This window comes from Leucopleurus acutus, assembly GCF_964270905.1.
Source record: "Leucopleurus acutus genome assembly, chromosome: 14".
Lineage (NCBI taxonomy): Eukaryota > Metazoa > Chordata > Mammalia > Artiodactyla > Delphinidae > Leucopleurus > Leucopleurus acutus.
In genome coordinates, this window is record NC_139156.1 from 78,724,757 (window position 1) to 78,750,094 (window position 25,338).

The 25,338-nt window shown below is 45.1% G+C and overlaps 1 protein-coding gene across 2 annotated transcripts in view; it reads right to left on the reverse strand.

Annotated features, from left to right (window-relative positions):
* The window catches only part of EDARADD (EDAR associated via death domain), a gene marked incomplete at its 5' end in the record, with an annotated part of 54,434 nt that overhangs the window by 5,975 nt on the left and 23,121 nt on the right, over positions 1–25,338 (reverse strand). For both annotated transcript variants that reach the window (XM_082854250.1, XM_082854251.1), the window contains one exon: positions 6,703–6,748. In XM_082854250.1, coding sequence (XP_082710376.1) covers positions 6,703–6,748 — 46 coding nt within the window. The remainder of the gene's footprint in view (positions 1–6,702; positions 6,749–25,338) is intronic.

Below are 25,338 nucleotides of genomic sequence, written 5' to 3' on the forward strand. Positions count from 1 at the left end.
GACCTGAAAAGAGACTTACTAGTAAAGGGAACAGAACGTTGCTGATGTCTGCCGGCAGTTAACAGATATGGTGGAAAACAGAACAGAATTGGTCTTCAAATACAAAAAGACGGATTGATTCTAGATTTGGGGGAAGGAAAGGAGAGTGTTACTGAGAAAAGAGAAGTTAATTATGTATAAAAATTCACTTAGATTCTCTAACAAGTAGGGTCCTCACTTGTCATATTTTGACATGGGTATTTTCCACCGATGCAAAACAAGAATGTATTACACCATTAATTTATGATGACTTCTCATTGTAGCGGCCAAAACCCTGGAAGGACTTGCCCTCTGTAAGTTCAGTTTGAGTACTGGCTTAAACTAAGGAAGAATTTATCAGCGGAGAAAGGGCCAAATTTCTCAGCGATTTTCATCACCACAGTAACTGTCATTCATCAAATGCCTCATGTATAACCAGCCCTGCACCGAGTTCTTTACACACATAATCCTGAAGCATCCGATTCTGCAAGTGTATCAGATGGGGCCCATCAAACCCCGGTGCTCCAGCTTCCCAGAGCTTGACTGCTCATGGCACTTAACATCCATGGACTTTAGATTCCTCATCTATCAAATGGAGATGATAATAATTCCTATAGCTCATGAATTAAATGAGATAAACGGGGCTTCCCTGGTGACGCAGTGGTTGAGAGTCCACCTGCCGATGCAGGGGACACGGGTTCGTGCCCCGGTCCAGGAGGATCCCACATGCCGCGGAGCGGCTGTGCCGTGAGCCATGGCCGCTGAGCCTGCGCGTCCGGAGCCTGTGCTCCGCAACGGGAGAGGCCACAACAGTGAGAGGCCCGTGTGCCGCAAAAAAATAAATAAATAAAAATAAATAAATAAAATGAGATAAACTATGTGAAAGCATTTTTGTCAAGTCTTATGTAAATGTTATTTAATGATGTTAGGTTTTACATTTTTTTTTTTTTTTAAGTAGACTGGAAAAAAAGAATCCCCATGTCATCTGGCCTCTGTTGACACCTCCTAGCTCACCACCTTTTCTACTGCTCCTCACTGCCCACGCTTGTCCCTAGAATACTAAGCTCAATGCCGCCTCAGGACCTTTGCACCAGCTAGTTCTGTCCCCTGGAGTCCTCCTTCCTCAGATCTCCACATGACTAGCTTCTCTGCATTATTTAGACCTTGGTGCACCTTCTTAGCTAAAGCAGCATCCTTTCCCTGCAGGCAAAACCCATTGTATTCATTTATTTTCCTCAAGGCATCTACCACCATATGAAATTACTTATTTGGGTTTATTGTCTGTCACTCCCAACTAGTATATAAGCTCCAAGAGGAAAGGGATGTAGATGTCTGATGTCACCACTTCATTACAGGCACAGAGTAGGCACTCAATAATGTCTGCTGAGTAAATCAAATGAATGAAGAATGGGACACAGAGAAACAGTCAAATTAGAAACCTCTGGGCAGCCTATGAAGAGCTATCTAGAGATTTTCAGACGAACTGAAAGTTTTTTAGTGCTGAGTATATACAAGGCAGAAGAAAGATGACTGGTTGCTATGGAGACAGAGTACACTGAGTACCACAGAGGTTATCCCCATGAGCTTTAGAGACGTGCCGACCGACTGTCAATACAATCGACACTGTGCAGGTGTGCAGCTTGGACAGGTTACTGAGCTTGCTAATGCCATGGCCTCCCTCTCCGAACAGGGAGAGCGATACCTATTTCATAAGGTTGTTGAGAGGATTAAATGATATCATTCCTTAAAGCCTCATCCTAGTGCGTGATAAGTATGCAACAAAGAATTAGTAGCTGCGGGTAAGGAACCATAACCAACAGCCTTTTTTAAAGCAGTGGTTCTCAACCTTGGCCAAAAAATGGCACTTTCTGATCCCCCTTACCCTGCCCCTCCTGCAGAGATTTACAAAATCCTGATGTCTGGTGCCACCCACGAGATCCTTATTTATTTGGTCTAGGGTGCAGGCAGGACATGGGAATTTTTTTAAGCTCTCCTGACAATTCTGATGTGTAGTCAGGGTTGAAAACCGTTGCCTTAAAGACATCTACAGAGTAAGTTCTTCGTCAGAAGGGCCTGCCGAGAGTAGATTTTGGAATGACAGCTACTTCTCTTTGAAAGATACCGTGTCTGCTTGGTGATTAGGAGTCTGTGGATAGGTAATACTTCCCTACGCTCACAAGCAGCAGAATGGATTTTCCTATGGGGCTTTTTTTGCCCCTCTCCCCTTATTCTTCATCCTCTCTCTCACACACACTTTACATCAAACCTTTAAGAAGAGTTCAGAAATCAAGCATGTTCATCGACAAGGTATGTCTATGTCATTTAAAGCAAAGTAAGAAACAGTTCGTGTCCAATGATGCAGTGTCTAACTCTCAAGTTTGAGGCTGGCAGGTTATAAAATGCTGGTCAATTAACAGTTAATTGGAACAAGATGCAGAATTCACAAGGGTCATGACTGGCTGAACCTAGAAAATGGCTTCAGTCAGGATGTCAGCAGTGGATCACAGATTGACTTAATGTACCTCCCTGCAGGGGAGGTGCCGTTTTATCTTGTACGTCCTGGCTTTTCAAGAGCTATTACCACACGGGTGTTTTCCTCCAAAGCGCTCAGTGCCACTGCTGGCTCTCAGATCGTTTATAATAATGCTCCTCATGATAACTAGGTCTTGAGTTAGCTCAAACAATTAAACAGTAAACATTTTATATTGTCAGCTTTGCAAACAGCAAGACATCGTGGTTCTAAAATAAAGTAACTCTCTCCTAGGTGTCTATTAATTATGAGATTTGGAAAATACCAACAAGTGTCAAACTACAGTCAAATAATTCTGCAGTTATGTTTGTTAAGGGTGTCAAGGGTGTTAAGGGTGTCATGCTTTTTTCTGTGTGTGGTGTCCGATGTGGTTGGAAATAAATATATTTAAAATGCCAGTTTACAGCTTTGAGAAATCACGGGGGTGCCCACATACCACACGACTCATCAGAGGTAGTTATTTGATATGAGCTGGAAAATGATGGAGAATTATTTTTATCTACTAAGAAACTGACCCAAGGGCTTTTGGTGGGTGTTTGATCTCTTAACCAAAGGGAAAACCAATATGGTTTCATTCTCCCTCTCTGAAATACCCTTTTAAGAAGACATCAAGTTGCTAACATCCCTGGGGAGGCTAACTGACAAACTGGATGGAGCCCGGCTAGTAAACGACGCAGGGCATTCTGTCATCAAACAAAACTGGAGTGTAGAAGGCACGTTTCGAAAAAAAGAAACACACATAAGAAAGGACCCAGGTTAAAATTCAACATAGAATTTTACATAAATTCTGAAATTATGTGACACAAGCATATTTACTAAGTGTCACTTTATGGACCTAATTTGAAAAAAATGAAAATCCTATTGTACATTCACTTCTATGGGGAAATTAGGTTTAGATTAGGCAAGTGCTGAATTATACAAGGTCGTCAGAAAAGTCAGTCGTGAAAAACAGGTAACTGTGGAGAATAGATGGGGAGGCGGGTCATGGTCCGGGTGATAAATACCGCCACCAGAAGGGAGAACAAGAAGAGGTTTTTAACTTTACTATTTGGGAGTTTTGTGGGGGTTTTTTGTTTGTTTTTATAACTGAGGCTTATTCCTTTAATGCCCAAATGTTTTCATTTTGAAAAACTGCCTGAAAACATTGTAAAACTTTAATGTCTCCTGAGGGCTTGCTTCTGTATTCAACGGTTCCACCCAGGGGGCTTTGCCTTTCTAGTAGTAGCTGATTCTGAATTGTACTCTTATTCCTTCCTTGATTACAAACTGTCATTTCTCACTCTGGTCAATTCCCTCCTTCTATCCTAGAGCCCTCCGTTCTGCCCATATTCCTTATTTTAACCAGATATAAACTGGATTGCAGGTAACTAAGGTTTTCAAATTGCAAGAATTAAATAAAAGCCAGGCTCTGAGTTAAGGCTTGACCAAGGGCCTGATGCGGCAGCAAGCTTCTGGGAAAGGTGTTTCAGCGGCTCAGAGGCTGACTCTGTGGGAGCTGGGGTGGACCTTTGTTCCAGATGGAGACTCTGAGCTGGAAGCCTGACCTTTACCCCCATGTGTGACACTCAGGTACTCAACACGTGTGCTACACAGGCGATGCGTCTGACCAATAGAGAGGCAGCCTGGTCTGGTGGGGACGCGAGTGTTGGGTCTGGCCTGGGGCTTGACTCCCACTTAGGACCTATGTGATGGGCACCAGCCACGGAACCCAGGGCTACATCTGTTGCATCCACCTGGTGAGGAAAATAACTGGACCCACAGAGTTGTCATGAACGCTTTTTTTTCTGAGTATATCTCTAAAAGTGCTTGAAGGGGGCCTGGTACATGGCAAATGCTATATTAGTGTAAGTAAAACAATAAGATAAATCTTACTTAGGTGGCTACTCTCATTCAAAGAGGAAATATAGGGATCTGCTTTTGCCCTTTCTTCCAAGAGCAAAGCCAATAAGTCAGTGTCTCTCATTTGCTTGTTTATGGGAAAAAAAACCCAAACCCAACCACACACCTGTACACGCCTCTGGGCAAAGCACCGTGCTGGGTGGTACAGCTGTTGATTTCAGCAGTACAATTTCTGCTCTCAGTAATACTTGCTATCACTGTGAAAAGTTTATTCTCTTTGAAAATCTTCCATGTCATTTTTTTTTTTTTTTTTTGCAGTACAGCGGCCTCTTGCTGCTGTGGCCTCTCCCACCGCGGAGCACAGGCCCCGGACACGCAGGCCCAGCGGCCATGGCCCACGGGCCCAGCCGCTCCGCGGCACGTGGGATCCTCCTGGACCAGGGCACGAACCCGTGTCCCCTGCAACGGCAGGCGGACTCCCAACCACTGCGCCACCAGGGAAGCCCCTTCCATGTCATTTTGACACAGGTAAAAATTTTTAGAGACAACCCGAAATTTGATTACTCTATTAATGACCTTAACTCATAAGAGTCTTTGAACGGTTTATAGATATTCCTAAGCAACTTACTTGATTCATTCTCATTTTAGCTGACGTTTCACATGAGAGTGCAGGGTGTTAGTCTTTAAAAAGTTTAAATGTAGATTTTTTTTTTAATTAGAAAAGAAATATGTGCTTGTCACGGAAAATCTAAACACTCAGGTGAACATATGGAAAAAAAATGTCATGTTCTCATCACCCGGGCCTATCACAGTTAGCCCTTTAGAGATTTCCTTGGTTAATTTACCACGTACTGTACGTATCTGCCTACACTGGATCATCTGTTATGTATACATTTGTATATACGGATTAAAGTTCTGGGGGCAGATTTTTCTGATACCCACTCATGTTAGAAATTTTTAAAATATAGGATAGTGAAAAGATTATTAAAATTGCCTCTGCCTGCATGCAAAGATGCTTTCCCCCCCTTTACCTCACTCAGCTGGGTGCTTCTAACTTGAGCCTGTGTCTGCTGCAGTATTTGTGAGAGGGAAAATTAGCCCGTGGCCTTAGCCTCTAGTAGGGGCGGATTCTGGTCCAAAGAAGGCGAGTTCCACTGGGTGCCTGGATGGGACCCCAGACATTGGGCCTGTCCCATGAAACCTGGTGGGTAAGCGCCACCGGAAGTTCTCCTGGCCCAATTTCTCCTGGATTTCTCTAATCACAGAAGGACAGTAGCTGAACTGGAACCAGAATCCCAAATACTGTCTTCCAGAACTATACCTTTGTCATCTGGCCTCCTTAGAGAGCCTGGCACACAGGGGGGCCTTTAAGAAATAAAAATCTGTTGCATGACAAAAAAACCACCTGGAATCTCACCACCCAGAGATAAAACTGCTGCTAACATCATGTTTCTAAGGAAAAGAAGTTGATTATGCACCGCAAGTTCTGATTTTCAGCATTGTTACCTGGGCACAGCCTGGGACTGATGACAGATTATCCTAAGGCTTTTACGAGCCACCAACCTTTCCATAAAAAAGAAACCAACCAACCCCTGATGGATCAGGCCGTTCGATATGTGTTTTGAAAGATATTTTAAAATGTTGGTGAGGTTTCTTTTCCCTAATTATTATTTTGGTAGCTTATTTTAATACTCACTCCATATTTTCCCCATGATTAATTAATGAGGAATCTAAACATTGCCAAAGTTTCTGTCTTCCAATAAAGAATAAAAAAGGCAGCGGGGGATGAGGCAGGGAAGACGAACTTTAAATGTTTCTTGGTTAAACACACTAGAAGCAGAAAACGGTGGGCACCAGCACATGGTCTAACGTCAGGAGGGGCCCCTTTGGCTCCCTAAGTGCCAGAGGAGGGAAGCGGGCAGCAGGCGGCTGAGCAGCCCTTCCCACGCTGACTCGGTGTGCCTACATCCCATTGTTCGCTTCCACCTGGCAAAGTTCTCCGCCAACACTGTGGCTCCCAGAACTCAGAGGGAGGGAGGGTCAGTTCGACCCTCACCTGATCCGAAACCCGTCCACTTGAGAAGCCTGCTGTACCCCGCCCAAGCGAAGGAGGGTTAACACTGAGAAAATACTCTCTGAAGGCTTTTGTGAAATTCTGTAAGATTTCTTTGCACTTCACTGTGGTGTGTGGTTGGAAAGTTTCTCTAGTGTGTAATACAGATTTTGAAAGTTAATGATAAACATCTCAAATGATCTTGAATTTAGCCACACTAGCTATCACTGAAGCCCAGATACCTTTAGAGTCAATCATTTACCTGAAAGGGGATCTCCAGTACTGTCTGGAAAGCCATTTTCTTCTCCCTTAAAAAACAAAAAGCAATCTTCGTTAAAACCATATCCATACATGATTGGAGATGCTACCAATTTTCCAATTTAGTTACATTTCCACCAAAAACTGTGGGTGGGGGAAGGAGAATGGATCTTAAAAATGGTATTTTAATGGGTAGTAAGGCAGACAGAGAAAGACAAATATCATATGGTATCACTTATACGTGGAATCTAAAAAAATGGTACAAATGAAGTTATTTACGAAACAGAAACAGAGTCACAGATGTAGAAAACAAACTTATGTTTACTGGGGGGAAAGCAGTGGGAGGGATAAATTAGGAGATTAGGATTGACATATACACACTTCTATATGTAAAATAGGTAACTAATAAGGACCTACTGTATAGCACAGGGAACTCTACTCAATACTCTGTAATTACCTGTATGGGAAAAGAATCTTAAAAAGAGTGGATATATGTATAACAGATTCACTTTGCTGTACACTTGAAACTAATACAACATTGTAAATCAACCATACTCCAATAAAAACATTTTTAAAATGAGTAGTGAACGATGTGTCTCTCCCTAGAATATAAGCTCCTGGAGGGCAGGGGCCCTTGCCTATTTGCTCTCCATGCTGGATCCTCAGTGGCCAGAACAATGCCCAGCACACAGGAGACACTCAACACATGTTTGTTAAATGAATGACTGTCCTTATTTAAAAAAAAAGTATAAGTGCACGTAACAACATGCTACTGTTTTGTTTCTTTTTTAAATTTCACATTATGGACTATTCCCCTTATTTTATTTCCTATTTACTTTTTGTTGGGCTTGTTGTTTGTCAGTCCAGGTTATAATTCTTTCCTGTATCTATTACACTTTTTAAGTGCATAAAGCACTTAAAAGCAGCAAAGAGAAACTGTTAAAAAGCAGCGACAATCCCCTTGAGAGGTTATTGCGTTTCTGCCTGCCTGAGGTTCCATGTTTACAACCAAGGCCATGTTACAGGATATACTACCTGGAGGGACTTACCTGATCTTCTTGTAGTGTGTGTGTGTGTGTGTGTGTGTGTGTGTGTGTGTGTGTGTGTGTGTGTGTGTGTGTGTGTGTGTGTGTGTGTGTGTGTGTGTGTGTGTGTGTGTGTGTGTGTGTGTGTGTGTGTGTGTGTGTGTGTAAGGGTTTTCAATGAAGTCAGCAGAGGAGACTGACCCTAGTATATGTCTATGTTAACTCCATCTTTATAAAACTAAAATCTCTCAGCAGCTAACAGTACCCCCTCCATCCCTAGTATTGCAGAAGTAGCACTAAGAGTTGGGTCAAAGCCCTGGGTGTAAGTCCACCTGCACTCATAACCTCAGGCACATCACTCACCAGCACTGGCTTCTGATCCCCTATTTGTATACTGAGGTGGCTGATGGATTCGCTTATCGCTAAGATGCTCCACATTCCCAAGTCTCTGAAAGTTTCACCCTTAATGATGTGTTAACTCCCTGGTGTATCAAACATTTTAAACAGTCTCTTCCTCTTAACCTCCTAAGAAGCCCTTCTCCTTGCTCCGAGCTCATAAATGCCCACGTCTCGGCAGCGCATAGACACTAGTCTAATTACAATCCTATTTTTTTTCACACAAGAAGTATTCCTATGTCTTACCAGCTAGATTTTGTCCCCTAACTCATCTCAATACTGTTTTCGTTTGAGTCCTGTTCCTTCCCACTATCCTCACTAGTACAAAAAGCAAACTGCTCACCATATGTATATACAGTTTGTAAGAGTTTGAGCAGTTTCTGAAAGAACAAAAATTCCTCTCTGCAATTTTTTACTTCTGCAAGGCGAAACCCAGAAGCTCCGAGATGTTAAGGCCACTATTCATTATTCACCCGGTCGTGTGGAGACCTGCCTTTTAGCATCTGTGCAGCTCCAGCAGGACCAGGCAGGCTTGCCCTCCCATCAACACAGTCACGGTTCTGCTCACTGAATTGGAAACTTGCGCGGAAGAAGCAAAAACAGGACCTTCAGTGTCGAGACACACAAATGTTAACACTTGACAGATTTTTGTGGTACTAACGAGGTCCTGCTAAAACATGAACTGTCCTTTAAGTAAAGACCATATTACACGGCATATCTGACTTGATTTCTCATCATCTGGAGAAAATGTCACCAAAATCAGTGTCTGGCCAGACTCATCACCCTGATGTAGACGAGGGACATGACTCAGAATTACTTGTGAAGGTTGATGGGGACAGAATTTAGATCTGTGATCTCTATTCTTGCTCTGATTATTATGTCATGCTACTTTTTAGGTTAGTTTTATAAAAGTGAAATCAGAAAAGACTGATTTTTGTGGTTTTTAGGGTCCTACTGAAACCTCATTCATCACCTCTTTTCTGAGTAGCTAATAGGTACAAGCTCCTTCAGGGGAATCCACCTACAAAGATAAAAGGACCTGAACCCTTGACCTCAAGGCCTGCCGTCAGATACGCTGGGGAAACAGAGTTGCACACGAGTAACTAAAATACAAGGCAAAAGATGGTGCATTTCAATAGGGAGGAATAGATCAAGTCAGAGGGCAGAGGTTGCTTCCAACAAAAACACCCACAGGAGCTTTCTTCGAATCAGAGGCATCTGAGACGAGCCTTGATGAGGGTCTGGAGAGCGGGGACGGGGAGGAAAGGGCATTTAGCCAGAGGTCCATGTGAGCCCAAAAAGAAATGGAAACAGACGGGGCCCCTGTAGGGTGTTTTGTCTAAAGCAAAGGCAGTGAGGGGGTGACAGAGGGAGATGAGGTGGGAAAAATGGGCTGAGGCCTGAAAGCCAGTCTCAGGCGATGGAAGTCACTCTCACCAGAGTGAGTCACGATGGAAGGGCTCTCACCAGAAGCAGGGCATCCTCGCAGCTGTAGAGGACCAGAGCGGGAACACGCGCCCAGGGAGAGTGGGGCGGCCAGGCGATTTGATGGAGGGGGGGAAGCATAACTGACTCAAAGGCAAGAATTATGAGGCCCCCAGACCACTCCTTTGGGAGAGGAAGGGATAAAGCTAGAGCCACGGCGGGGATACGGCCAGGACGTGGGCAAGTGAGTGGAGGTGAGACGAAGAGCGAGTCTGGAAGATGAGATGGATGAGACAAGATCTCGGCAGGAGCTGAGGATGTCTCTGGTCCTTGGGAGAGGCCGGGGCAGGGGACAGAGACATGGATGCTGACATGGTCACGGGAGGAGAGAGAGGCTGTGGAGGGCATGCAGTGAGGTCACAACCTCGAGGAGCACCCAACGGCCTACATTCCGGTGGTGAGGGAGGGAATGAGAAAGGAAAGCAGAGGAGGGAGGTCAGAGAGGAGGAGAGAAAAGGTCAGGGCTCCAAGGGCCACGTGAAGATACAGTTTGGTGAGGAGAAGAGTGGCTTGTGAAAGCAGCTCTAGCAGAGTGGTGGAAGCCAATGCACAGCTTCTAGCTGCCTCATCTTCTCCTGTCTTTGAAGCCTCGGCTTAGACATCACCAGCTCTAGGAAGCTTCTCCAAAGTCTCCGTCTGGGTGACGGGCCCTGGGTGCTCCCACAGCATCCTGGACCTGCCACTCCCCAGGGTGCTTGTTACACTGGGTGGGGAGGTTTGCAGTATCTCTTCTGCACTAGACCCTACATTACGAGGCAAAGGTCTTGTCCATGCTGTCCCGTAGTGATCAACACGCGTCTGAGACAGATAACACAGAAGATCTGCAGGAAGGGAAGTGAGTGGGAGGGAGGGAGGAAAGAAGACTTAAATACAGCCCAGGCTCTGAGTTCTCCAGCCCAGAGGATGCTGCTCTTCAAGCTGCTGTCCTTACCCCTCCCCCATTCCCTTCCACCCTGCTCTCTGGCCTCATCTCCTTGGTCACCAGTTGCGCACCTCCACCCCCAATCCATCCTTCTCACCTGGTTCCTGTCACTTAGTCACTGTCAACCATCTCAGTGATACGTTTAAAAACACCCTAGATGTGTCCGTCAGCTGTGGGCCTTGCCAGCCCTTAGCTCTGCATGAGTCTACTCCACCAGTCTTGCTCTAAATGCTGAGTATTGCTGGGGAAAAAGAAATGACAAGCCTCACACATTCATGAGCTCACACATCTGATCTCAGCTGGGTCCCAGCTGCTTTTTGGTCATCCTTAGTTTCCTTTCAAATCGTCCTCGTCAAGGTCCTGTTCCAAAGCTTTTCTGTTCAGAGACTTCTGTTCAGAGGACTCGTTTTAATTCTGAGTGAAGTTCAAGGGCAATCTGTTGGGTTTTTGGAAACAATCTAAATGTCCATCAATAGATGAATGTATTAACAAAATGTGGAATACAATTCACCCTTAAAAAGGAAGGAAATTCTGACACATGCTACAATAAGAATGAACCTTTAGGACATTATGCTAAGTGAAATAAACCAGTCACAGACATACAAATACTATATGATTCCATTTATATGAGTTACCTAGAGGAGTCAAATTCAGAGACAGAACGTAAAATAATGATTACCAGGGAGTGGGGCAAGGGAGAATGGGAAGTTAGAGTTTAATGGGGATAGAATTTGTTTGGGAAGATGAAAAAGTTCTGGAGACGGATGGTGGTGAAGGCTGCACAACAATGTGAATGTACCTAATGGCTCTGAACTCTATACCTAAAAATGGTCAAGATGGTAAATACTGCATGTGTATCTTACCACAGGGGTCCCCAACCCCCAGGCCGCGGACCGGTACTGGTCTGCGGACTGTTAGGAACCGGTCCCTGGTGCCAAAAAGGTTGGGGACCACTGTTTTACCACATACAAATTTTTAAAAATCTCCTTAGAAGATATGAAGGTAACCACAAAGTTGAACGCCAATGGTTTATATATCCAAGTAGGCTAAAGAAAACCCCCATTTTGTAAAACCTTTCCATTGTGAATACGAGGGAATTACCTTATATTTGGGCAAATTTAACCTCTGCTGAGAATTCTTTGAGTAGAAAGGTGGCTAGGTGACACTAATTTTGCACTCTGGTGAGTTTATAACCTTGTCGTCGGGTCCCATTTCTGCTTAGGGAGCTGCAAGAACCAGGTGCTGAACAAGAGTCCCCCGTGGAGACTTACACGTGGTGATTTCACACCAGGCTCCGAGCAGTAGCAATCCCAGGGCCAAGAAGACACTCGGGAAAAAGCTCTCAACTCAGAGATGAACGTACTCCGTGTGCCGTCCCACACGGGGGGATGGACTGATGGGCCGAACATGCTGACAGACTGATGGGGAGGGTACTAACCAGCACCAGATTGATGGGGCCAGGTACTGGGTTTCTGGGAAACATGCTCTTCTGGACTGTTCAGTTCTTCTTTAAATGTCTATGCTTAGGGACTTCCCTGGCGGTGCAGCAGCTAAGAATCCGCCTGCCAATGCAGCGGACACAGGTTTGATCCCTGGTCCGGAAAGATCCCACATGCCACAGAGCAACTAAGCCCGTGCACCACAACTACTGAGCCTGTGCTCTAGAGCCCGTGAGCCACAACTACTGAGCCAGTGCGCCACAACTACTGAAGCCCATGCGCCTAGAGCCCGTGCTCTGCAACAAGGGAAGCCACCACAATGAGAAGCCCGCGCACCGCAACAAAGAGTAGCCCCTGCTCGCCACATACTAGAGAAAGACCGCGCACAGCAATGAAGACCCAACGCAGCCAAAAATAAAATAAATAAATTTATTTTAAAAATGTCTATGCTTAGCTAACTAATAAAGAGCCCCATCTTTATAATTTTGCAAACTAAGGGGAGGATAACTGAGTGGGAAAGCACTCAACAGGTTGGTTAATCTGACTGTAGCCTAAATCTGGTTGGAAGCCACCATGAAGACCAAAGTTATCACTGCCCACCTGGTGGCAGCAACCTACACGACAGACAAAGAGCCTGAGAAGAAAGGCCTCCCTTGCAAATGACTTAACACCGAATTACTTAACTAGCTGCTTTGGGAGAACAACCAATGCTAAAGCTTAACGTCTCTGCTTTATGAAAATATTTTAGTAAATGGTTTTCAAAATAAGATTTTAAATGCCTGAGTGTGCCAGAGTAACAGGGCTTATGTAGCATGGATTTAGACTGTTCTAAGTCCTCTCCCATCACTCAGCCAGTACAACTCAAGCACCTTTCAATGCTATGAATTCCCAAGACAGACCCAACATCCGTGTAACTCTTCTGAATGTGTTTACTGATTATCCACTTCTAAACATCAGGACTAGACTATGTCTCCTGTTGGGTTTTTCTAAGCAATTTATACTCAATATTTTTTTTGTTTGTTTTTTGGCTGCTTCATTGCTGCACGTGGGCTTTCTTTTAGTTGCAGCGAGCATGGGCTACTCTTCGTTGCAGTGTGCAGGCTTCTCATTGTGGTGGCTGTTCTTGTTGCAGAGCACAGGCTCTAGGTACGTGGGCTTCAGTAGTTGTGGCTCGCGGGCTCTAGAGTGCAGGCTCAGTAGTTGTGGCGCATGGGCTCAGCTGCTCCGCGGCATGTGGGATCTTTCCAGACGAGGGCTTGAACCCATGTCCCCTGCATTGGCAGATGGATTCTTAACCACCGTGCCACCAGGGAAGCCCTATACTCAATTCTTTTCCTGCAAATTAATTACTATTGCAGTAACTGTTTACTTTCATTTTTATTTTTTACTGAAGTATAATATACATATAGAAAACTAGACATATCTATTTATTTGAAAGTATACAGGCATAGCCTGGAGATACTGCAGGTTTATTTCCAGACCACCACAATAAAGCGAATATCTCAATCAGGCAAGTCACATGAATTTTTTGGTTTCCCAGGGCATATAAAAGTTATGCTTACACCATCCTGTAGTATTAAGTGTACAACTGCATTCTGTCTAAAAAACAATCTACATACCTTAATTTAAAGATACTTTACTGCTAAAAAATGCTAACCATCATCTGAGACTTCAGCGAGTCATAATCTTTTTGCAGTAGTAACGTCAAAGATCACTGCTCCCAGATCACCATCACACATGATAATAATGAAAAAGTCTGAAATATTGCAAGAATTACAAAATGTGACTCAGAGACACGAAGTGAGTAAATGTGGTTGGAATAATGACGCTAATAGACTTTCTGGAGTCAGGGTTGCCCCAATTTGTAAAAGACACAATATCTGCGAAGCGCAATAAAGCCAAGAGCAATGAAACAAGGTCTTCCTGTATTCCAGCAACTGGCTTTTAGAAATGTGTTTCAGTCAGGATACGTTCATCAAGCACCTATTCGGTGTTGGCAACAATGCAGACCCCTGATACTGCAAGGTTACAATCCAGTAATGGGACAAAAACATGCACATAAACACTGTTACCACAAGGAATAACGTGTGAAAAAGGCACAGACCGAGTGCCAAGGGAGCACAAAGGTGGGCAGGAACTCGAGTGAGACCTCAGAAACAGGGCAAGTTTCACTGAGGATGAAAGAACTAAATCAGGAAGAATAGGAATTTGAAATGAATGTTATGGTGCTTTGCTAGGATGAGAGCAAACCTGTGGGTTTGTGTACATTTAGTTCTTTCTTCTCTTCAGCAAGATTTCTATCCAATTAAAAGGGAGACCAGCTACTTCTGGAGTTGAAGTGAAGGTCAAAGACTGCAGTGGCTGTTCCTGTGACTTCAAGGCGGGGACGCTGAGGTGTAATTTCATACCTTGGCTATGGTTTCAAAGATGAAAGAAGGAGGGGGCTTCCCTGGTGGCGCAGTGGTTGAGAGTCCACCTGCCGATGCAGGGTAGTGCGGGTTCGTGCCCCGGTCCGGGAGGATCCCACATGCCGCGGAGCAGCTGGGCCCGTGAGCCATGGCCACTGAGCCTGCGCGTCCGGAGCCTGTGCTCCGCAATGGGAGAGGCCACAACAGTGAGAGGCCCACGTACCGCAAAAAAAAAAAAAAAAAGATGAAAGAAGGAGGGGTTTTCCCTTTGGGGGTGAAGTATAGCTGGTTATTGTTCAGAAATATCACGAAGTATTTTACAGGAGATTACGGCCTATGTTTCTGTCATTCACAAATCCTGGGCCGGAGGATACAAGCGACGCTGGAGCACAGACCAACCGAAGGTTCGAGATGAGGAAGTGCATTCGTGAACGCTTCAGTCTCTGATTTTCCTGTGCTGCATAATCGCGTGCTAGCTGAAGAAAGCCCACCTGGCTTCAAGGGCCAAAATATGAAGAGTTTACTGAGCCAAAATACCACCTAAATGTCTGGATGATTTAGTCCATCACTTTTCTTTCTTTTTTTTTTTTCTTTTGCGGTACGCGGGCCTCTCACTGTTGTGGCCTCTCCCGTTGCGGAGCACAGGCTCTGGGACGCGCAGGCTCAGCGGCCATGGCTCACAGGCCCAGCTGCTCCGCGGCATGTGGGATCTTCCCGGACCGGGGCACGAACCCGCGTCCCCTGCATCGGCAGGTGGACTCTCAACCACTGCGCCACCAGGGAAGCCCCATCACTTTTCTTTGAAGAAAACACCAAACACACACACAAAATAACAAGTACTCAAAATCATACTGTTTTTCAAAAAAGCAGCAAGAAATACAAAAATCTTTTTCTCCTAATCTCTTATCCCAGCTCCCTCCCCAGAGGTTACAACCTGGGGCACATGCTTCCTCCGTCCTTACTGACAGCCACACTCGCAACCTATAGAGAGATGTTGTTTAGCCCCAAACCATACTAGTCTACAACTTGGTTTATTTGTTTAACAATATATTCTGAGTATCTTTTAAGGTCAGTGGTCTCTCCTCTTTTCAATGGCTTAATAGTATTACACGTGTCAAAGTACCAAAATTCATTCAACCACTTCCTACCTATGTGCATGTAAGATACCCACAACTCTCCTCTGTTTCAAACACCCTCTGCTGTGATGTCTGTGAGATCAAGTCCTTAAAGTGGGACCACTGGATCAATGGGTAACAGATAGCTGCCAAATAATTTCCTGAAAGTTGTTATCAATTTATACTCTCAAACGTGTATAAGGGCAGCTACACCCTGAAACCCACACCAACAGGAACTTTAAGTGAAATTCTAGCCCACCTGTGAAATTCAAAGGCATTACAGCCCACAGGGCACTGAACAATAATGAGAACAGAAGCCGTTAGGTAAATTACAGCAGATAAAGTAAAGGACCCTGCAATTTAATGATTAATAAACAAACTTCTTTTTTTTTTTTTTTTTGCGGTACGCGGGCCTCTCACTGTTGTGGCCTCTCCGGTTGCGGAGCACAGGCTCCGGATGCGCAGGCTCGGCGGCCATGGCTCACGGGCCCAGCCGCTCCGCGGCATGTGGCATCCTCCCGGACCGGGGCACGAACCCGCGCCCCCTGCATCGGCAGGCGGACTCTCAACCACTGCGCCACCAGGGAAGCCCCCAAACTTCTTTTTATGCTGCTCTCAGGGAAATAACTACTAAGTGCTAGGAAGCAGGCATTTTTGCCCTTTAGCTTGTACCTGTCTTACCACATTTTCTTTTGACTCGGTCCCAAAGTAGAAATAAGTCAAAGACACAGGCATGAATAGACTCTATCAAATTAGAGTACTATGATTTTTCTTTTAAAATTTCATTTCAGGAAAGCAATCTACAGATTCAACACAATCCCTATCAAACTACCAATGGCATTTTTCACAGAACTAGGACAAAAAATTTCACAATTTGTATGGAAACACCAAAGACCCCAAATAGCCAAAGCAATCTTGAGAAAGAAAAACGGGGCTGGAGGAATCAGGCTCCCTGACTTCAGACTATACTACAAAGCTACAGTCATCAAGACAGTATGGTACTGGCACAAAAACAGAAATATAGATCGGTGGAACAGGATAGAAAGCCCAGAGATAAACCCACGCACATATGGTCACCTTATCTTTGATAAAGGAGGCAAGAATATACAATGGAGAAAAGACAGCCTCTTCAATAAGTGGTGCTGGGAAAACTGGACAGCTACATGTAAAAGAATGAAATTAGAACACTCCCTAACACCATACACAAAAATAAACTCAAAATGGATTAAAGACCTAAATGTAAGGCCAGACACTATCAAACTCTTAGAGGAAAACATAGGCAGAACACTCTATGACATAAATCACAGCAAGATCCTTTTTGACCCACCTCCTAGAGAAATGGAAATAAAAACAAAAATAAACAAATGGGACCTAATGAAACTTAAAAACTTTTGCACAGCAAAGGAAACCATAAACAAGATGAAAAGACAACCCTCAGAATGGGAGAAAATATCTGCAAACGAAGCAACTGACAAAGGATTAATCTCCAAAATATACAAGCGGCTCATGCAGCTCAATTCAAAAAATCAAACAGGACTTCCCTGGTGGCACAGTGGTTAAGAATCCACCTGCGGGGCTTCCCTGGTGGCGCGGTGGTTGAGAGTCCGCCTGCTGATGCAGGGTAGTGGGGGTTCGTGCCCCGGTCTGGGAGGATCCCACGTGCCGCGGAGCAGCTGGGCCCGTGAGCCATGGCCACTGAGCCTGCGCGTCTGGAGCCTGTGCTCCGCAGCGGGAGTGGCCGCAGCGGTGGGAGGCCTGCGTACTGAAAAAAAAAAAAAAAAGAATCCACCTGCCAATGCAGGACACACGGGTTTGGGCCCTGGTCCGGGAAGATCCCATATGCCACAGAGCAACTAAGCCATGCGCCACAACTACTGAAGCCTGCACACCCCAGAGCCCTGCTCCACAACAAGAGAAGCCACAACATTGAGAAGCCCATGCACCACAACGAAGAGTAACCCCTGCTCACCGCAACTAGAGAAAGCCCTGTGCAGCAACGAAGACCCAACACAGACAAAAATAAATAAATTAATTAATTAACTGAAAAAAAACCAAACAACCCAATCTGAAAATGGGCAGAAGACTTAAATAGACAGTTCTCCAAAGAAGCTATACAGATTGCCAACAAACACATGAAAGGATGCTCTGCGTCACTAATCATTAGAGAAATGCAAATTAGAGCTACAGTGAGGTATCACCTCACACTGGTCAGAATGGCCATCATCAACAAATCTAGAAACAGTAAATGCCGGTGAGAGTGTGGAGAAAAGGGAACCCTCTTGCACTGTTGGTGGGAATGTAAATTGATACAGCCACTATGGAGAACAGTATGGAGGTTCCTTAAAAAACTAAAAATAGAACTACCATAGGACCCAGCAATCCCACTACTGGGCATATACCCTGAGAAAACCATAATTCAAAAAGACTCATGGGGTTTCCCTAGTGGCACAGTGGTTGAGAGTCCGCCTGCCGATGCACGGGACACGGGTTCGTGCCCCGGTCTGGGAAGATCCCACATGCCATGGAGCAGCTGGGCCTGTGAGCCATGGCCACTGAGCCTGCGCGTCCGGAGCCTGTGCTCCGCAGTGGGAGAGGCCACAACAGTGAGAGGCCCGCGTACCGCAAAAAAACAAAACAAAACAAAACAAAACAAAACAAAAACTCATGTACCACAATGTTCACTGCAGCACTATTTACAATTGCCAGAACACGGAAGCAACCTAAGTGTCCATCGACAGATGAATGGATAAAGAAGATGTGGCACATATACAATGGAATATTACTCAGCCATAAAAAGAAACAAATTGAGTTATTTGTAGTGAGATGGATGGACCTGGAGTCTGTCATACAGAGTGAAGTAAGTCAAAGAGAAAAACAAATACCATATGCTAACACACATATGTGGAATCTAAAAAAAGAATAAAAAAAGGTTCTGAAGAACCTAGGGCCAGGACAGGAATAAAGACACAGACGTAGAGAATGGACTTGAGGACACAGGGAGGGGGATGGGTAAGCTGGAACGAAGTGAGACAGTAGCACTGACATATATACACTACCAAACATAAAACAGATAGCTAGTGGGAAGTAGCCGCATAGCACAGGGAAATCAGCTTAGTGCTTTGCGACCACCTAGACGGGTGGGATAGGGAGGGTGGGAGGGAGATGCAAGAGGGAGGGGATATGGAGATATACGTATACATATAGCTGATTCACTTTATTATACAGCAGCAACTAACACAACATTGTAAAGCAATTATACTCCAATAAGGATGTTAAAAAGAAAAAATTTCATTTCTGGGAAGTTCATTATAGAAAAAAGGGACTCAAGGTCCTGAAATGATGACTGTGGTTGGGTGGCATGAATTTGTAGTGGGAAGAGCAGTTTGTGTTTCATCATTTTCTCCAGGAATCAAAAACAGAGAAAGGAGGAGGTCCTAGTCCACCTAACCTAGGGCTGGGCAAGGCAGGGTCCACCCAGAATCAGCAAGAGCATCACCAAAATGCCTGATGAGTGGAGGCTGTTAGCAGCAAAACTTATGGGCAGAGGGAGTGAGGGGGAGGAAGAGAGAAAACAGACCCGGTTCGGTCTCCGATGTGGGAGGGACTGTCCCCAGGGATAAGATGTGATGGTTCCATGTATGGCAGAGCACAGTGAGAAGGCAGGCAGGTCACTGGAAGATACAGCCCAGAATAAATAAATGTAGGCTAGAAAAAGTAAGGTGACACAACTTGAGGCAGTTAAATACCAAATGGGAGATAGAATCAGATCATTATCTGTTTTAGGCAAACTTGTCTAAGGTATTAAAAGGCAGGAAGAAAAGATCCACAGCTCTTAAAGACCCTAGTCAAGCTCACCTGGTATTATTCACGTAGTTTTCACTTTCTAATGGTTAGTGCATCTATTCATTGATTCTAACGTAGCACCTTCCATCACCGTGTTAGAGAAGAGATAGTCAACCCTGTAGACTGATGGGAAGGTAGATAAATGAAGCACAAAGGGAGCAGGGAGACTAAGGAGCACAAGGCAAGAGAGATTAGAGACTGAAATTCATAGAATCGAACAGGTGATTCCCATTCTAGCAAAACCAACCCCTTGAAATTCCTTCTCCCTCCTCTAAATGCCCAGACAGCTCTGTCTCAAGAACCAACCTTCTGACAGCCTGTTTAAAGAAAGTACAGCCTGTTTGGACTGGGAGATGGTGATTGCAAGGCTAAAGGGAGTCCCTCTCACCAGAGTTAAAAATACCAAGTGTAAGGAAATTCCCTGGCTGTCCTAATGCACTTCCATTGCAGGGGGCCCGGGTTCGATCCCTGGTCGGGGAGCTAAGACCCTGCAAGCTGCATGGTACAGCCAAAAAATAAATAAAATAAAGGAACTTAATAAAATCCAGATCAATAATGTAAAATTCACAATGTTTGCCATGCAATAAAAAATTAATAAACATACAAAGGAGGAAAATCTGATTAATAACTAGGAGAAAATACGTCAATAAAAAAAAAAACCCTTAAAAATACCAAGTGCAGGTTCTGGGCAAAGTTCTCTAGTTTTATCTGGTTCCCCACCTCTAAACTTCACATCAGGGGCGAAGTAAGGAATGACCAGGTATTTCCTAAAAGCAGAACAATCTGATTTTCCCTTAGAGAACAAACGAAAGGACTCGCCAATCTATCAAACAGATCTTGTTGGAGCTTGAAAGGATTGCTGCATATCCAGAAGGGCAGGTAGGGGCCTGCTGGGCTGACTCAGAAGATACCATCTACGGCAAGTGCTGGTGGGGTCCATTCCCTGTCATTAAAGCACACGGCCCTGCTTCGGGTTTGCAGATGGTCTCTGCCAAGGCAATGAGGCTGCTGGATGGGATTCTGCCACCCACCTCTCAGTCCACTTTAAAGACAGGAGCAATCCCTCCACTTACCAATTTTGTTCCAGGAGTGTTTACTCTAGCGCTAGTCTGCCAGACTGACAGCACTGAGCACTGTGGAAAAGCCTGTCTCCCTAGATTTAGGCCAGGCAAGAGGCCCCGCAGCCACTGGTAACACCAAGTGCTACCGATTCAGAAATGCTAGGCATGAGGGGGTGGATGGGGGTGGAGGGATGATGGACAAGGCCCCAGGTCCCAACTCAGCCTCTCAACCACTGGCTCAGGTCCCCTCTGTGAAACAACATGATTTCTATGGTCCCCTTCAGCTCTAAAGATGCCAAGTTGTCAATTTGAGCATCTGGGCCCAAACCCACTTTCTAAATGGTCAGGATTAGCAATGCCAAGCCTCCCCGCTGATTTAGTACCAGGAGGCACCAAGCTCAGGAGATAAGGTAGAATATAGACAGGGCTCCGGCCTCTGTCAGAACAGAGGGTGTGCGGGAGAGCTGGGAGGAAGGTGAGAGCCCAGAGGGTATGTGAAGGGCCAAGGCTACAGGGGAGAGACCCGCCTGAGATACAAAATATGTGTCCTTGGAAATAAAAGACTTCTGTTTCTTTGGTGAATAAATAAGATACAAAATTAATCTCTTGGGCCGCTACTTTAGCATCAGTTGTTAAAGCCACTTTTCTGTCTTGGCTATCATATTATACTTTGTATAATACTATCAACGGACCAGCACGCTTGGAGTTGCTGTGGTTTAAAACTGGATGTATGTCCCCTGCCCGCCATTTACTCTGGGTAATATAATGTGGAACTTTAAAAGGCTTGTTTAATTTCGAAGACATCAATTAGCTGTTGATAGGCTTTCGACAGATAAGACAACACGTTTTTAAAAATTTGGTCGTATTTATGACTAGGAATTGACTTTGAGTCCTTACAGCTTGCTTAGTGGAAGAACAAACTGTCAGTGTGGCCTATTAGGTCTAGCCTGGAAATGGAGATGTAGTCTAAGGAAATATATAGCCTTATATGGTGGGGACGGACACTTGGACATCCACCATAGCAGTACTGAGGACAGTACAACAGTTGAAACAATCTCAAAGTCCCATAACTGGGAAACTCAAGTAACTCTATGACACAGAATATAACAGGATAGGGGATGGGATGTTTTCCCACTGTCTTAAGAGTTTTAATTGGGGCCCCAGGCTCAGGACAATGGTATGCATACACCCCACGGAGAGGTCCCAGGTAAACCCCAAAGGACCAGCTGAGAAGGGCCAAGAATAGTGGTATGAGCCCCACCCTCAGCTTACAGAAGAGGAAGAGATTTCTCTGAAGGACTCAGTGGAAGAAGTGAGAGTGGGGGCCGCTTTCCTTCCTCTGCCCATAAGGAGGAAGGGGCAGCTCTCAGCTCCACCCCCCAAGCCAAGTGAAGGGGGCCTCAAGGTCACCACTTGTTGGGGGTGCATGCCGGAAGGGGAGACGGCCTGTCACTCCTTAGCCTGATGCTTGCTGATGTGTAGATACCCACAGTGCCAAACCCTCTGCCACTGGGAGACACTACCCTGTGTGTACGAGGAGAGAGCAGCCAGCTGGAGCTTTCCTGACGGTCGGACAGTGGGGTGAGCTTGCCACTGCCGAGTGGACCAGAGCCATCGCCATCTTGAAAGGACCCTGTCCAAGGTAAGAGGTGCAGGATGCAGGCCTGGGAGAGAAGGAGCTGGGGCTAGCTGTTGGGGGCAGCTGTGAACATTCAGCTGGGAATGCTTTGCCTGTATCAGATAATTGCAGTGTTGAATTCCCACCTGCTGGGGAAGGGGAGGAGAACCAAGGTCACCTGCCCCTCTTTCGGGCCTCAACATTTCAGATCAGGCCTGAGTTGGAGGTGAAGAGAAAGGCTTTGAACTTGGATGAGAGATTTAACTACTGTATGGAGTTCATTTCATTTAAGAGCTTAAAAAAAAGATGAACTCACTTTTTCCCCACTGTCCAGATAAGCTACTTTCTTATTTTTCGACAGTGGCCCCACTATGCACCTGGTCACCAGCTGGAACTCTCTGAAGCAGATCTCCAACCCTCCCTTCTCTTCGTTCCAAGTCCTGTCAGACACTGAATCCCTGACATCTCTCCCTCAAAATGTGTTGTTATTACTTGGTTCTTCTTTCTTTTTTTTCCAAGCATTTTTAGGGGTTGAATGGTGTCCCTCCAAAGACGCACACTGGAGTCCAAACCCCCAGTACCTCAGAGTGAGACTGTATTTGGAGAGAGGCTCTTTACAAAGGTGATCAAGTTAAATGAGGCCACGAGGGTGGGCGCTAAACCAATATGAGTGGAGTCCTTAGAAAAAGGGGAAATTTGCACAGAGACAGGCACACGCAGAGGGAAGATGATGTGAAGAGACACAGGGAGCAGACGTCTACACACCCAGGAGAGTAACATGGCACAGATCTTTCCCTCACGGCCCTTGAGAGGAACCAACCCTGCCCAAACCTTGATTTCAGACTCACAGGCTCCACGCTGTGAAACAATGCATTTCTGTTGCTTACGGCACCCTCTGCGTGGTGCTTCGTTACAGCAGTCACAGCGAGTGAACACTAACCCCTTGGAATTACGATCCCCGCTCTTCATTCTTCCTTCCACAGCTGCACTGGGGCCCCTGGGATGAGCTTCCTATAACAGGCACTTGGGGTCTCCCGGCCTCAGTCTTTCTTCCTACCCATCCCCTTGACGAGTCACTACAAGGATAACCTTTCTAAGACCCTCTTTTTATCCCATCATTTCCCAGGGCCTGGAAGATGAAGCCCATACTTCCAACGTGGCCCTCAAGACTCCTCTAGAGCAGCACCTCCCTCGGTGGCAGTTAGAGAAAACGCTCACTGTTGGGGGACAGCTATGCTGGGGTGGGAGAAACAAGCCTTTCTCTGATCAAAGAAGCTTGCTTACCTGTTGAATGACCTCAGTAAATGTCTTCTCTCTGTCTTTTCCCTCTGTTTCTGTGCTGAGACTCTCTGAGAACCTAAGGGAGAGTCTCTTAGCTTAAACATTCCGACTCAGTTTTCCTTGCTGGAGATTTAAAAACGCCCAATTTCACTGAAAGCTCTAAGTGTGTATCACTGTCCCCCCAGCACCTAGGAGAGTAGTGGTGAGACATTCTTGGACTCAAATGCTGGATGGATGGATGGATGGATGGATGGATGGATGGGTCATCATCTATCCACTTGCAATCTATTTCCAATTTATCAAGCACTGTCATACCACCACCTAGTTCATGAAGGCCTATGGCCTCCCTGCTGTATGAACAGAACAAATTCTTTAGTCCCCTAATATCTTGGCTGGATTTCTTTTTATTTATTTATTTAAAATTTTATTTTATATTGGAGTATAGTTGATTAACAGTGTTGTGTTAGTTTCATGTGTACAGCAAAGTGATTCAGTTATACATATATATGTACCTATTCTTTTTCAAATTCTTTTCCCATTTAGGTTATTACAGAATACTGAGCAGAGTTCCCTGCACTATACAGCAGGTCCTTGTTGATTATCTATTTTAAATATAGTAGTGTGTATAGTCAATCCCACTTCGATGGATTTCTTCCCTTCCTGCCCCATCCAAATGTCATCATTCAAGGCACAATTCAAATCTGACATCAACTAACTCAACTTCTTGTCTTTACATCTAAAAAAGAAGTTTCTATCTTTCCCCTTCTTCTAGTCTTGCCTCTGAAAGAGTTGAGGTTCTTACTTTTAAAATGCTAACTCATCTCTCTGTACCTTTGATAACTTTATTTATCTAACATAGGGGCACATATATCTCACCTTCCAGATTACAAATTCCTTGAGGGAAATCAATGTGCTGTGTCTTCGCCACAAGATATTGCTAAGGATGTTATCAATAAACAGTTGCTAAGAAAATTAATCCTCTCTACCTTCCACAGGGAAAACAAATCCCATTAATTATTCCACTTCTCTTTCTTCTCCCTCTTAATTTTTAATCTCTCCACTCCTGGTGATAACTTATCCTTTAAAATCTGTTGTTTCCCAACCTTAAAAAAAGAAGCTTTTCCTGTATCTTCCAACACCTTCAAATAAAAGTTTATTATTTTTTCCTTGCTACCTTAATGAATTTGACAGAACTACATAAACTTTCTTATCACCCACTCACTCCTTCAGCCTTTTGCAATTATGTTTTTGTCCCTATGATCGAGTTCCTTCCTGAAAGGTCCCAGTAACGTCTGAAAGGACAAATCCAAAGGTGTCTTTGTAGGCTTCGCCCTTGACCACAGGATGATGTTGACGGCCTTTTCCTTGGCACGTGAAGCAATGCCCAATCCTGGTCTTTTTCTCTCTTTACTCAACATGTATTTATTGAGACTTTACTATGTGCTAGGGATGGAGGATACACTTACAAGCCAAAAAACACAGCAGTCCCTGCCCTCGTGGGGAGAGACAATGAAGCCATCAGCAAACATGTGACTGTAAACTGGGAAAGTGCTGCAAAGGAAAGTACAGATGCCTCGACCACTGACAGTGTTCTTCTCTGGCCACTCCTCTGTCTGCCTCTGAGCTCCTTTTCTTCCTCTGGCCTCCAGATTGTTCTTCAAGGCTCCATCCTGGGCTCTCCTCTCTGCTTTTGCACAAGGACTCTCTCATCGACAGTCCCATCCTCCCCTTGGGCTTCAAGTGTAACCTCCGGATGCAGGAATCCTAAACCAACCCCCAATGCAGCCCTTCCTATCACACATCTCACATACCCCAACCTCTACAGACCATTACCTCCTTTTTCCACAGCCCACAAACAACTCTCAATCCTAAAAACACACAAATCTTATCGTCCTCCTGAATTCTCTATTGATATTGTTAGTAGCATCCCTCTCCCAATCACAGGCCTAAGACCTGGTCTCATCTTCTCTCCAGTCTCCCAGGGTCCCAGATACAGTCATGGGACCATCCCTTAAAACCACCAATACCTTCCATCTGCCTCTCTCTG